Genomic DNA, 14161 nt, shown 5'->3' with positions numbered 1-14161 from the left:
GGTAAAGCGTTCCTTCTGAGCCCTACTGTGAAAGCTTGGCTCCTCTCCAGGGACAGAGAAGATAGAAAGCATCCTGCCCCAGCAGTTCTGGCCCACAGCACCATCTCTGATCCTCTGTAGGCTGTAAGCTGCAGCACTTGCTTTAATTGGCTTTGTGTACCTCTCTCCTACAGATCCCAACACAAAGCCGGCCTCTGGAAGATGGTAAGGGGCAATGGAAAGATATTCATCAAACCTGGGATTCAGTTTACAAAATACTAAACCTTAGCCATTCAGCAGCACTAATTCCAGGGCAGGCAGTCTGCTCTATACAAAGCAATGCTGGAAGCTTTTCTGCGGAATTGGAATCTCAAAATTATAAATGTAGCTTTAGGGATGCAGAGTGAGGGCCACAAACATAGAGGCATGTAGAAAGATGAATGACAAGCCCACAGGTGGATGCAGCTGCAGAGAGCCATCCTGTCACAGGCGCATGCAGCCAGCTGCACAGAGACGCACATAGACACACACACGTGCAGACACAGCCGCACAGAGATGACACACTGACACAGGCACATGCAGACAGACGCGCACACACTGACACAGGCACATACCACACACACTGACACAGCCGCATGCAGACAGACGCACACACACTGACACAGGCACAGGCACATGCAGACACAGCTGCACAGAGATGACACATGACACAGGCACATGCAGACACACAGGCACATGCAGACACACACACACTGACACAGGCGCACAGAGATGACACATGACACAGGCACATGCAGACAGAAGCACACACACTGACACAGGCACATACCACACACACTGACACAGGCACATGCAGACAGAGACACACACACAGATGTGCAGAGACACGCATACTGACACAGGCGCATGCAGACAGACGCACACACACTGACACAGGCACATGCAGACACAGCTGCACAGAGATGACACACTGACACAGGCACATGCAGATAGAGACACACACACACACAAAGATGCGCAGAGACACGCATATAGACACAGGCGCATATAGACACAGGTGCATGCAGACACAGCTGCACAGAGATGACACACTGACACAGGCGCATGCAGACAGACGCACACACACTGACACAGGCACATAGACGCGCGCACAGGCGCATGCAGGCACAGGCGCACAGTCGTGCACACTGACACAGGCGCATGCAGGCACAGACGCACACACACTGACACAGGCACATAGACGCACGCACAGGCGCATGCAGGCACAGGCGCACAGACGTGCACACTGGCACAGGCGCACAGGCGCATGCAGGCACAGGCGCACAGACGTGCATACTGACACAGGTGCATGCAGACACAGCCGCACAGAGATGCATACTGACGCAGGCACATGCAAACATAGCTGTGCACGCACAGCACGTGCTAGCAGCACCTGTAGCATGCCTGCTCTGTGCGTTTCTGTTTGTGCCTCAGTCTTAGCGGCAGTCTGTATAAAGTAAGACCTGAGAACAGTGGCACCTTATCTCTTCCTTTCTACTTTCCTTTTCTTACATACTGGATGATGGCAGAAAAAGACCAATGGGTCCATTTGCTCTGTCCACTTATTCCTGTGCACACTGCAAGGACCTCTCCCAGTTACCGCTGTTGAAGCTTGACTGCTTGCAGGACATCTCTCCTTAAATCAATTTTTATTTTCTTTCTCATTGGTTCTCTAACTTTCTGGATGTATGAGCATTCCCTAAATAATCCAACACTCAGCATTGCATGCCCTGGCCCATCTATCACTGAATCCTGCAACAATCCAAACAGCACCAATACTAGGGAGGCTGACACAACCGAGCTCAGTGCCTGCAGCTGGGCTGGACAGCGCTCTGCCGCCGTCAGCCTGATTCAGGGGACTTGTGACCTCATGTGCTCTGCAGGATCTTTATTTGCCTCTGCTCTTGAAGGAGTGAAGGGTGAGTTGTCTTTTTGCAGTCCTGTAATCTCCCAATCCCTGCCTTTACCACTGACCTAGAATAAGGACCATGAGGCTGAGCTAATCTGCCCAGCCTCAGTCCTAATACGGTGCATAGAGCTCAGTTGTTCTCTGGCTTCTCCCTCATTGTTCACATCTGGGGATCGTCTGTACTTGTCCCATCCGTCCTTGAATTCTGCTTCTCTCTGCGAATCCTTTCTGCAAAGAAACATTTTCTGATGTCGCTCTTTTGTCTGTCCCTTTGGAGCCTCGTATTGTGATCTCTGAAAAGGTGCATTATTTATATTTTTGAGAGAGTGAAAGCTGTTGATCCTCTCCCTCTTGCCTTTTGTCCAGGGTTTGCATGTTCAGGCTCTGGCCTGTTGCAGGAACGGCCTCCCCACTTGGAAACAATAGTCTAGGTGAGGTCTTGCCAATGACCTGTACAGAGGCAATAATCGCCTCCATTTTTCTCCTGCTGCTTTCCTGTGGCTCTGGTCACTGCCTGGCTACCTTGAGATCAGACACTGTCACCCCGAGATGCATCTCCTGCTCAGCGCACATCAGTATCTTTGTTTGGGTTAATGGCTGCATAAGGTGCGCCAAAGACTGACCAGCAATAATGGAAAACAAAACGTTTCCCAAGGCTCAAGGGGCAGCTCAAGTTAGCAAACAGCTGCCGGGGCTGAGGTAGAGGCTGCCCTAGTCCAGCGTGCATGGATTCTCTAAATGCAATGGGTGCAAGGTCTGCCTCAGACTTTGATTGCAATCTCCCTCCTGCTCCTGGTACAGGCTGATGGTAGGCAGCGCCAGTCCCGGGGGGTGAGGACACAGCTGCCAGTGACTCCCGCTGGCCACCTCTCATGTGCCGGGCTGGTGGGAGCGCTGAGCCCCTTCCTCAGGCAGCCTTGGGATGTGGGAATAATTCAGAGGTCTGTGCTCCTGTGGCAGCTCCTACCAGAACCATTCTTTATGTATTCAGAGCAGGCAGGAGGCAGCAGCTGGTATTTACCTAACAATGCCAACCAAGCACAATTACCTGTTTGCTTTTCCAAATGCTTTTTCCACCAGACTAGAATGGCAGTGGCTCAGTCTCTCTGTTGGATGTATGTTTACCTATTCAGGGTATCCACCCTGTGTTTTTTTGTTATATTAACTCTCATTGCTAAGTCTTCTCTCATTAGTGTTAATTTTATATTTAAGAATTGAGAGATCTGACCAGTAAGACATTTCTGCCCCGGCACAATGAGGCTGCCTTTTTGCTTTAATTTAGTATTAATATATTTTGACACATATTTTTTGTTATTAAAAACACAAAACTAATATACAAACAACTGCTTGAAACTGTCCTCACAATATGCAAAAAAAGACAAGTCACGTAGAATTGCTCATGATAATCAGTTAACAAAAACTATTTGAATCTTTCTTGTTAAATAACTAAATAACCCCTAAAACAAAATCCCCACCTCTTCATAGTACACCCAGCCATTCATACACACACAAACCTCCTCCTCCAATTCTTCACATCCCAAAATACACCACATAACACCCATGGCTCAAAACAAATGTTGCTATCCTGAAGAATGAAACAGCTTTTTGTGTTTTTCAGAGCTGTTGATTTTTAAATATGAGTAATCACAATAATCTCTGAGGGGTTACACCACACTGTATTAATGTTGTATTGAGGGGTAATAATTAAAAAAAATTTAAATATTTGTCAAAAGGAACATTAGGCTGTTCACTTTTCTTTATTTTAAGATTTTTGATAAATACAATTTTGTAAAAGAGAAAACTTGTGAGCTATTGTGAGAGACTGTTCCTTTGGGACTTTTGTTGTTGTATTTTGATGGTCTGTCTACAGTTTTTGGTTTCTTGTGGTTTGGACGAATAATTAATTTAATCCAGAAAAGGAAAATTTGATTCCCAAACATGTATGTCACCTATTACTTGAAGGCATCATATATAACATAATAAATCGCAACACAAGAACCTGCCACACTGGGTCAGACCAAGAGTCCATCAAGCCCAGCATCCTCTTTCCAACAGTGGCCAAAACCAGGCCACAAGAACCTGGCAAATACCCAAACACTAAGAAGATCCCAGGCTACTGATGCAATTAATAGCAGTGGCCATTCCCTAAGTAAACTTGATTAATAGCAGGTAATATATATATATATATATATATATATATATATATGAAAAACAACTTAGTAGAATATATCAAAAAATACCAAAAAGCACACTAAATACATATACTGTCATATGGTACAAATGCCTACAAAACTCTATTCTAAGAATCATTCACACACGCATTCATACTCACAAATACTGGTGTAGAAATACATTTTGAAAGTTGTATTGAATGTAGAAACATGTAGAAAAGGCAGCACTGATGGACTTCCTATAAGAAGAACCAACATATGAAACACATCATGAAACGTAACAATGAATCGTAAGAGAATTATAAGGCTAGACATCAACACTTAAACCATGTAACACATCATCACGATACTTTGGAAGGGCTGGAGGAGCCGTCTCAGAAGCCCATGATAATATGGGCGCCAGGCTGGCTCCTCCAGTCAGGTAGCGCACGTGTTGAGCCGGGGGCGTTCCCCTCCACGTTTAATTTTGTTCCTGAGGCTCTGGGGTTGTCCCTCGGGGTCACGTTGGGTCCCGATTGGTTGGCCCCGGTGCATCAGGGTCCAAATATTTACTCAAGCTGGGGGGTATAAAAGGGGGCAGTACTAGGTCGTGCTGCCCCCTTTTGCTCTGCGCGATCGACCTGCTCCCCTCCCTCCCTCCCTCCCTTTGCTTGTTATGGGGCATCGTTATTGTTTGTCGCAGCTTGGGGGTGGGCGGAGTTACCAGAGCCGCCATTCTTTTGGGGCGGAGTTTAGAGTAGGGAATCCGCTAGGTGGCGGGCTTCCTTGCTCTGGTTTTAGTTGCATGTGGCTGGGTTCAGCCACATAGTCGGGACCCCTTGCTGGGCTGTGGTGGGGGTCCCTGTTAGCGGCGGGATGCTGCTGGATATTGCAGGTTTGCTGGCCTGCGAAGGGATCGTCTTGCTGGGGCGAGGTGGATGATTCCTTGGGGTGGGTATTTGTCTTGACATGTTGGCTCTGGTGATTTAATGACTAAGAAAGCTGTGGCCTTGTTTTTTACTCCAAACGCTGTCTCGGAGTATTATTTTGTGACTATGTTACTGTAAGGATCCGAGGGGAGGGGATATTAGTCCTGGCTGCCCATATTATTAAACTTAGACACTCAATGTAACTGATGACTAATATTGAACAGCTCAATGTTCAAAGTAAATAAAATGCTGCTCGCTGTTTGCAAACTGTTCTCGGGGATGTTACATCAGTTTGCAAACAGCGAGCAGCATTTTATTTACTTTGAACATTGAGCTGTTCAATATTAGTCATCAGTTACATTGAGCGTCTAAGGTTAAAAGTATCTTGATGTGTTACATGGTTTAAGTGTTGATGTCTAGCCCTATAATTCTCTTACGATTCATTGTTACGTTTCATGATGTGTTTCATATGTTGGTTCTTCTTATAGGAAGTCCATCAGTGCTGCCTTTTCTACATGTTTCTACATTCAATACAACTTTCAAAATGTATTTCTACACCAGTATTTGTGAGTATGAATGCGTGTGTGAATGATTCTTAGAATAGAGTTTTGTAGGCATTTGTACCATATTTAGTGTGCTTTTTGGTATTTTTTTTATATATTCTACTAAGTTGTTTTTCATATATATATATATATATATATATATCTCAACAGATGATTTATTATATTATATATGATTCCTTCAAGTAATAGGTGGCAAATAATTAATTTATACATTTACATTTGACAAACCTTAAAAAGTGTGAATATCCCTTTATCTAGCCCTCTCTTTACCCTGCTATCAAAACCACTCCTCAAACCCATATTATACCCCCTTCTGATTCATACAGGACATGGCAAACATACATAAAACATCAACTGTATCCCTAGACAAAAAAAAAAAAACCAGTCCGTGCATTACCCATCAGTATCCCGAGTCCTAGGATAAATATCAGCCTTGGGAAAATGCACATTTATACCGTTTTAAACTGAAGAAAGTGCTTATAAACTATAAAGACAAATAGCCATTAGTCGAGCAGGAGCTTCTACCAGCCATCTTTCTCCCTACGATCTCACCTAACAAGGAACCTTCTTGGACATTTGTGTCCCTTCTGATTACATGGCCGTGAATGAAGAACACTCATCAGTCTAACACCCTAAAGGTTTAGTGTAGGAGAAAGGGGCAGTGGCCAGTGGAGAAATGAGAGGAGTCGGGGCAGTCACGGGCTGAAAGGGTTGCATTTTGGCCACTTTGGCAGCCACCCTGCCTGACCACGCCTTGCGATGACCCTGGCAGGGAAGGCAGTGTTAAGCTGTAACTTCCACCTTTTAATTTTCTCTTCTCTTCCTGATATACAAATTAAATCCTTTTCTGTTTCATGTGGTATAAACCATGGGGTTTATTTTGTAACTTTATTTAAAGGTACCCCAGAGCACAGAACACAGCATAAACCAGTCATCGTACAGTCCAGGAGTAACACATCAGCCCGTAACTCAGCTCTGTACAGAATTATAAAACTCCCAGTAGTGTCCGAAAACTTTATCATAACCTGTAACTTTATCCTGCAGTGGAAAGGTTAATTTTTCAATCTGTGGGATAGCGTGCACTTGACTTCTCCAATGCTGCTGCCGATTTCCACTTAGCAGCTATAGTATAAACCTAATGCTATAGCATAAACCGTGTCTCATCTTCAGTTCCCTTCTCCTGCCATCAGTCTTTATCTCATTAAAACTTGATGTTCAGATTTGCATTTCATTCCTCTGTGAATTAGATTGCTTTTCTAAGCATTGCCAGCGAGAGGGCTTTCTTCAGCCCTTCCAGTTGCACTAAGTGCTCTGTCTCTGAATCTGCTGCAGCAGCTACAGGTGCCAAATAGGAATTAGCATGGGTGCAGAGACTCACGCTGGTGCCTCTCTTTGGACAGGCCCTGGGGATTCATAGCGCCTACTGCAAGGGCATTTGAAGTCGAACATGATAGACAGGGCTTCAGGCACTTCACAGCGGATCACAGAGGGCTCCCAAGCTAAGTTTATTTTTACCATAGACAGTGGAGGGTAATGTGACTTGCTCAAGGTCACAAGGAACAGCCGTGGGATTTGAATCCTGGCTTCCCTGGCTTCCAGCCTGCTGCCCTAACCACTATTCTCCTCCACTCCTGGCTTCCAGACCGAGCTCTGATGTTACCGCTGAATACCTCTTTGTGGCTTTGCCACCGACTCTCCGTAACCTTTTCTGCTTTGCTGCCATGATCCCTCAGCGGTCTGTCATCTGGCCCCAGATCTTGGTCCTAATACTAGCTCTGTCAGTGGCTCTCTGCACCTGAGATCTAATCCCCAGCTCTGCCACGGACTCTCCATGTCTGATCTCAGGGGAGTCACTTTATCTCCCTCAGCCTTGGTTCTTGGAATAAGGGCTTTTAATGGCAGATGTTAGAGGGTTACCCTCCGTGCTCTGCGTGGCCAGTTGTTGGGATTCTTTGTCCCTGGAGCTCCTCTTACCTGATCTTATGTACAGGATGTACCTGATCTGTGGCTCACAGTGAAGCCATGCCCTGCAGATCACCCTAGAAAGGACTTAGTGTCCATCTTGTCTCATGTGTAACAGCCATGAGCCCACAGCTGGACCTGACCCTTCAGCCACAGCAGTGCTTCTTCCTAGACATGCAGCATGGCCACAAGATGATGCTGGCATTAGCCAGAACTGTGACAAAAACCTGATTTTTCAGGGCTTAGGCATCTCACAGAAGGAGGGAAAGTGATTGTTGATGCAGGGGCCATCCCTGCTGGCAAGAGCAGAATTTCGTTGAACCTTCTCATACTATTTCACTTTGTATTTAATATTGTTTAGAACTGTCCATGGAACATGCTGTGAGCATTTTGTATAATTATTATTTTCCTAGACCTCCACTCCCTTGACTGGCAATGGAAACCTTCTGGTTAACGTTGGCCCTTGCTGGGTCTTTCACCGGGGGCCTGATTGGCGCGTTACCCTCTGTGCTCCTGGAGGGCACTGATGAGATTAAGCAGCTCCAAGGGACGAGACCCTGGTTGTGAATCTGCAGGCAGAGACAGATTGGTCCTCAGGATTAGAAAAGAGCATTGCTGGCACTGAGGAAGTGAAGGGCTGCAGAGCAAGATGCAGAAAATTACTGGACGTTTGGACCTCTGACTTGTTTCCACTGCCTGCCATAAGGAGCCTTGCACTGTGACTCCAAAGCCCCGTAGGGGAGAACAGAACCCGTCTAGCTGGACTCTTCCTTGTGCTCTTTGGAATAAAACCTGCCTGAAATCTGAGGGCCACACGACTTCAGTGTCAGCAGGCTCAAATCCTGACAGTGAGAAAGATGGGGGTTAAAAGCAGTAACCTCAGCAGAGCACAATGAAATGCAGTCCCTGCAGCCATTCTTAAAATGTTCTAATAAAGGGGCTATGAATTCAGTAGCGATGTCTTCTCCAGTGCAGTCATTGGGACACTTCATCTGCTTTTTCCTCTTTTCTTGCTTGTTATACACTTGGTTTGTTTGATAATGAAGACTTTATAAGTTAGTGGTGGTTAAGTAGTGACCATTCGTGCATCAAACTCTGCATCCCGTACATAAGAAGTGCCAGGCTGGGTCAGACCAAGGTCCATCGAGCCCTGCATCCTGTACATAAGAACATAAGAAGTGCCAGGCTGGGTCAGACCAAGGTCCATCGAGCCCAGCATCCTGTACATAAGAACATAAGAAGTGCCAGGCTGGGTCAGACCAAGGTCCATCGAGCCCAGCATCCTGTACATAAGAACATAAGAAGTGCCAGGCTGGGTCAGACCAAGGTCCATCGAGCCCAGCATCCTGTACATAAGAACACAAGAAGTGCCAGGCTGGGTCAGACCAAGGTCCATCGAGCCCTGCATCCTGTACATAAGAACATAAGAAGTGCCAGGCTGGGTCAGACCAAGGTCCATCGAGCCCTGCATCCTGTACATAAGAACATAAGAAGTGCCAGGCTGGGTCAGACCAAGGTCCATCGAGCCCTGCATCTTGTACATAAGAACATAAGAAGTGCCAGGCTGGGTCAGACCAAGGTCCATCGAGCCCTGCATCCTGTACATAAGAACATAAGAAGTGCCAGGCTGGGTCAGACCAAGGGTCCATCGAGCCCTGCATCCTGTACATAAGAACATAAGAAGTGCCAGGCTGGGTCAGACCAAGGGTCCATCCAGCCCTGCATCCTGTACATAAGAACATAAGAAGTGCCAGGCCAGGTCAAACCAAGGTCCATCCAGCCCTGCATCCTGTACATAAGAACATAAGAAGTGCCAGGCTGGGTCAGACCAAGCTCCATCGAGCCCAGCATCCTGTACATAAGAACATAAGAAGTGCCAGGCTGGGTCAGACCAAGGTCCATCGAGCCCTGCATCTTGTACATAAGAACATAAGAAGTGCCAGGCTGGGTCAGACCAAGGTCCATCGAGCCCTGCATCCTGTACATAAGAACATAAGAAGTGCCAGGCTGGGTCAGACCAAGGGTCCATCGAGCCCTGCATCCTGTACATAAGAACATAAGAAGTGCCAGGCTGGGTCAGAGCAAGGTCCATCCAGCCCTGCATCCTGTACATAAGAACATAAGAAGTGCCAGGCCAGGTCAGACCAAGGTCCATCCAGCCCTGCATCCTGTACATAAGAACATAAGAAGTGCCAGGCTGGGTCAGACCAAGGTCCATCGAGCCCTGCATCCTGTACATAAGAACATAAGAAGTGCCAGGCTGGGTCAGACCAAGGTCCATCGAGCCCTGCATCCTGTACATAAGAACATAAGTAGTGCCAGGCTGGGTCAGACCAAGGTCCATCGAGCCCAGCATCCTGTACATAAGAACATAAGAAGTGCCAGGCTGGGTCAGACCAAGGTCCATCGAGCCCCGCATCCTGTACATAAGAACATAAGAAGTGCCAGGCTGGGTCAGACCAAGGTCCATCGAGCCCAGCATCCTGTACATAAGAACATAAGAAGTGCCAGGCTGGGTCAGACCAAGGTCCATCGAGCCCTGCATCCTGTACATAAGAACATAAGAAGTGCCAGGCTGGGTCAGACCAAGGTCCATCGAGCCCTGCATCCTGTACATAAGAACATAAGAAGTGCCAGGCTGGGTCAGACCAAGGTCCATGGAGCCCAGCATCCTGTACATAAGAACATAAGAAGTGCCAGGCTGGGTCAGACCAAGGTCCATGGAGCCCTGCATCCTGTACATAAGAACATAAGAAGTGCCAGGCTGGGTCAGACCAAGGTCCATCGAGCCCTGCATCCTGTACATAAGAACATAAGAAGTTCCAGGCTGGGTCAGACCAAGGTCCATCGAGCCCAGCATCCTGTACATAAGAACATAAGAAGTGCCAGGCTGGGTCAGACCAAGGTCCATCGAGCCCAGCATCCTGTACATAAGAACATAAGAAGTGCCAGGCTGGGTCAGACCAAGGTCCATCGAGCCCTGCATCCTGTACATAAGAACATAAGAAGTGCCAGGCTGGGTCAGACCAAGGTCCATCGAGCCCAGCATCCTGTACATAAGAACATAAGAAGTGCCAGGCTGGGTCAGACCAGGGTCCATCGAGCCCTGCATCCTGTACATAAGAACATAAGAAGTGCCAGGCTGGGTCAGAGCAAGGTCCATCGAGCCCAGCGTCCTGTACATAAGAACATAAGAAGTGCCAGGCTGGGTCAGACCAGGGTCCATCTAGTCCTGACAGTGACCCATGCAGATCATCAGGAAGTACCCAGCAGATCCCAGAGATCAGATCCGTCCCTTGTTGCTCATGCTCAGGGATCAGCAGTGGCTTTCCCAAGTCTCTCTGGCTGATAATGAGTAATGGATTTTTCTTCCAGGAACTTGTACAAACCTCTTTTAAATCTTGCTATGCTAGATGCCTTCACTACATCCTCTGGTAACAAATTCCACATTTTATGTATTGAGTGAAAAAAAACAACTTTCTCCAGTTAGTTTCATGGAGTGTCTTCTAGTCCTGGTACTATTTGAAAGAGTAAGTAACCATTCCCTATTTATCTCTTCGACCCCCATTCCTGATTTTATAAATCTCTATCCGATCCCATATATGCCTTCACCACTTCTGAGTTCTTTACGGTGCTGCTATCCAAGTAATTGCTGAGATTCACCTACTTCAGCATCTGGGCAAGTCTGAAATCCATGCTGGAAATGTGCAATGAGCTCCCTCTCATGGTGAAGAGTGGCACTACAGTGTTAGTACACAGCACATAATTGTCACAACTTGTCCGATTTGTGCTGTTTAATGTTACATTTTCTAATTGACAGTGCTACATAATGCTACAGTTTGTAACAGGAATGTAGCTTTTACTACTGAATAAATACTATGTCCATATTTTTTTTAATAAATGTGAATTGTGTTAAAAAAAAAAAAAAATCCTGTTGCAGATTCATGAAAGTAGAATTACCTGGAGTAATGTTAGGGATGGGTAAAGCCTCTTTTCTTCGGCGATGTATAGCCAGGACAACCCTTGCAGGCTGGGAAAGTATATAAGCATATTTATTTCTTGCTTTGAATTGTTGGTCTTGCAGAAAGAAAACGTTTTAAAACCACTGGAACATCTGCTTCTGGTAGTTTTGGTGAACGTAAGTTCTAGCCAATTAGAGAGCAGCTTGTTAGCAGTAGTACTGTCAGCAGAGCTTCTCTCTGATTGGTGGCCAAAGAGCTGCTGCTGCTCTGATTGGGCCTAAAACTCAGGAACTGCACAAGGAGTACATGTTTTTCACTCTTTTTTTTTTCTTTTCAATTTAGTATGTTTGAGGCTCTGAAAGTGAAGAAAATAGCAAAATGCTGAAAATTGCATTTTATTAGGTTTAGATTTTGATTACTGTATTTCTTGCTTGATGTAAACCACATTGGGTTGTTTTCAGAGAAATTCATATAAAAATATAACGCTGCATAAACATTTATCTATTTTGGGAGGGTTCCTGTTTCAGAAAGAGAAGTTTAAGTTGCTAACACAAAGTGTTTACAGCCTTCTGATTGGTTATCTAAGTATTTGTACTTCTTAACCTTATGTCCAAGCCTAAGAGCAGGACACTCACCCAGGTTTCCAGAGCGGCTGGGACCCAGATCCTAATCTGCACTGTTAGAAATCTCCCACCTACAACAGTTTCTCTGATGTTAGACCCATCGCTTTCACCAGGTTTGCTGCTTGGATCATTCTGAGGTTACCTCTGTCGCCTTTACCTCTGAAGGTCCAGGTCCAGGCCAGCAGCTTTCTCAGGCACTTACTGACACGCTGCCTGACTTTCACCATAGCCCAGGGTTAAATTACTGAAGAGGCACCATCTGCTCTTCCTTCAGTTAACAGAAAACAGAAACTGTGATGCCAGATAAGGCCCACGAGGAGGAGGGGATGCTTAAAGCAGTGGATTCTGGGGCGCTGCTAAGCCATAAACATCAGGTTTCTGATTGGACTGCCTGAATTTTGGCTGGGCTACCCCTTTTCATCATCTTCTAAATCACAAAGCATCTGTCTTGTTGTTCTCTTGGATCGCTTCTCTGTGTGATGAAGGCTTTCAGAGCCAGGAGCAGCTAAGCTCATCATCTGCTCTCGGTCCAGTTCTGCTCGTGCCATTGCTGTGTTGTGTGCAGTGAAATATACTCTGTTCCTCTGCCAATGAGTTGTGTTTGTTTCCCCCAGGCTTGGCCATTGCTGTGTTGTGTGCAGTGAAATATACTCTGTTCCTCTGCCAATGAGTTGTGTTTGTTTCCCCCAGGCTTGGCTCACAGAAATTCATGAATATGCACAGCAAGATGTTGTTGTTATGTTATTGGGGAGTAAGGTGAGTTGGACGCCGCTAAGAAGTCAGATTTGTCGCACTTATAAAATTGTTCACGCCAATTCTCACGCCAGCTTACAGTGCACACAAAAACAGTCTCAACCGGGTGCTTTAAGAAAACTCCGTTTATAGTCTAAATTGGTTTGAAACTCTTTTCTAGCCCGTAAAAGATGATTAAAGAGAGACGTGTAGGGGCATGTGAACAGCCTCCTTTTAGGAGCAGGGCCATCTGGAAGCGAGCAGCTGCTGCTTGCTATGGTTTTAGCTTTAGGACTAGGGATTCAGGCAGCACTTTGGATTCAATGTCTCTTGTAATGGCAGAAACGTAGGGATATTTTGAGGATGAGGAGCAAAGAGTGGAGCTAGAAATGGATATCACAGACAGAAAAGGGCCTTACTCTCCTGCTTGCAGCCTCTTACATGTATTACCCACGCCTGCAGGAGAAGCTTGTGCTATTCCACCTAACCAGCAGCGGTGCCTGGAGGGAGGGATTAAGAACTGCTCTCAGCAATGATTAAGCAATAACTCTGCCATGCCGCTGATTTCCTTATCACTATAGGTGGATTCAACACACGAGAGAGTGGTGAAAAGGGAAGATGGAGAGAAGCTGGCAAAGGTGGGTCCTGAATGCTTTGCAAATGGCAACACAGAGGCTGTAGATGTTAAACATAATTACACTTCCAAAAAGGTTTTTTTAAGCAGGCACCAACGATGCTTATGTAGATGAGGTTTATTTCTTCTTTTAAATCACATTGGTCTATCATGCGATGCTGAATATCTCTACAAAGGCCGCTCCTTCACCCACTAACACTTGACCCTCAGACAAGCTCTGAGCTGAAAGCCTTAGTCGTGCATCTGAAGTCACAACAGGTTGGTGACAGGGCAGACCAGAAGGGACTAAGGCCAGCAGTTCAGCTGCTGCATCTCAAGTTTAACAAAGACTCTGTACAGAGGAACACAACAGAAATAATTTGCCCAGAGGCAGATTATACCTGCCTTTCACTTTTACTAATTCATCAAGGAAAGACCTTGGGACTTACAGGAACTCACATCAGTCAGCAACTGAATCCTTCAGCGAGAACCCCAAATGTAAATTACATAATTAGTCACACATATAAATGCCACACTGGGTCAGACCAAAGGTCCATCAAACCCAGATCCTGTTTCCAACAGTGGCCAATCCAGGTCTCAGGTACCCAAACATTAGATAGATCCCAAGTTGCTATTGCTTATTAATTAATAGCAGTTTATGGATTTTTCCTCTAGGAACTTATCCAAATCTCTCTTTAAA

General features: G+C 46.0%; 1 protein-coding gene across 2 annotated transcripts in view; it reads left to right on the top strand.

The window, feature by feature from the left end:
- The window catches only part of RAB26 (RAB26, member RAS oncogene family), a 104495-nt gene that overhangs the window by 84551 nt on the left and 5783 nt on the right, over positions 1–14161 (top strand). For both annotated transcript variants that reach the window (XM_029577050.1, XM_029577051.1), the window contains exons 6-7: positions 12807–12872; positions 13430–13486. In XM_029577050.1, coding sequence (XP_029432910.1) covers positions 12807–12872; positions 13430–13486 — 123 coding nt within the window. The remainder of the gene's footprint in view (positions 1–12806; positions 12873–13429; positions 13487–14161) is intronic.

The sequence above is a fragment of the Rhinatrema bivittatum genome, chromosome 14, assembly GCF_901001135.1.
Source record: "Rhinatrema bivittatum chromosome 14, aRhiBiv1.1, whole genome shotgun sequence".
Lineage (NCBI taxonomy): Eukaryota > Metazoa > Chordata > Amphibia > Gymnophiona > Rhinatrematidae > Rhinatrema > Rhinatrema bivittatum.
This window is presented reverse-complemented; position numbering and strand designations above follow the sequence as displayed.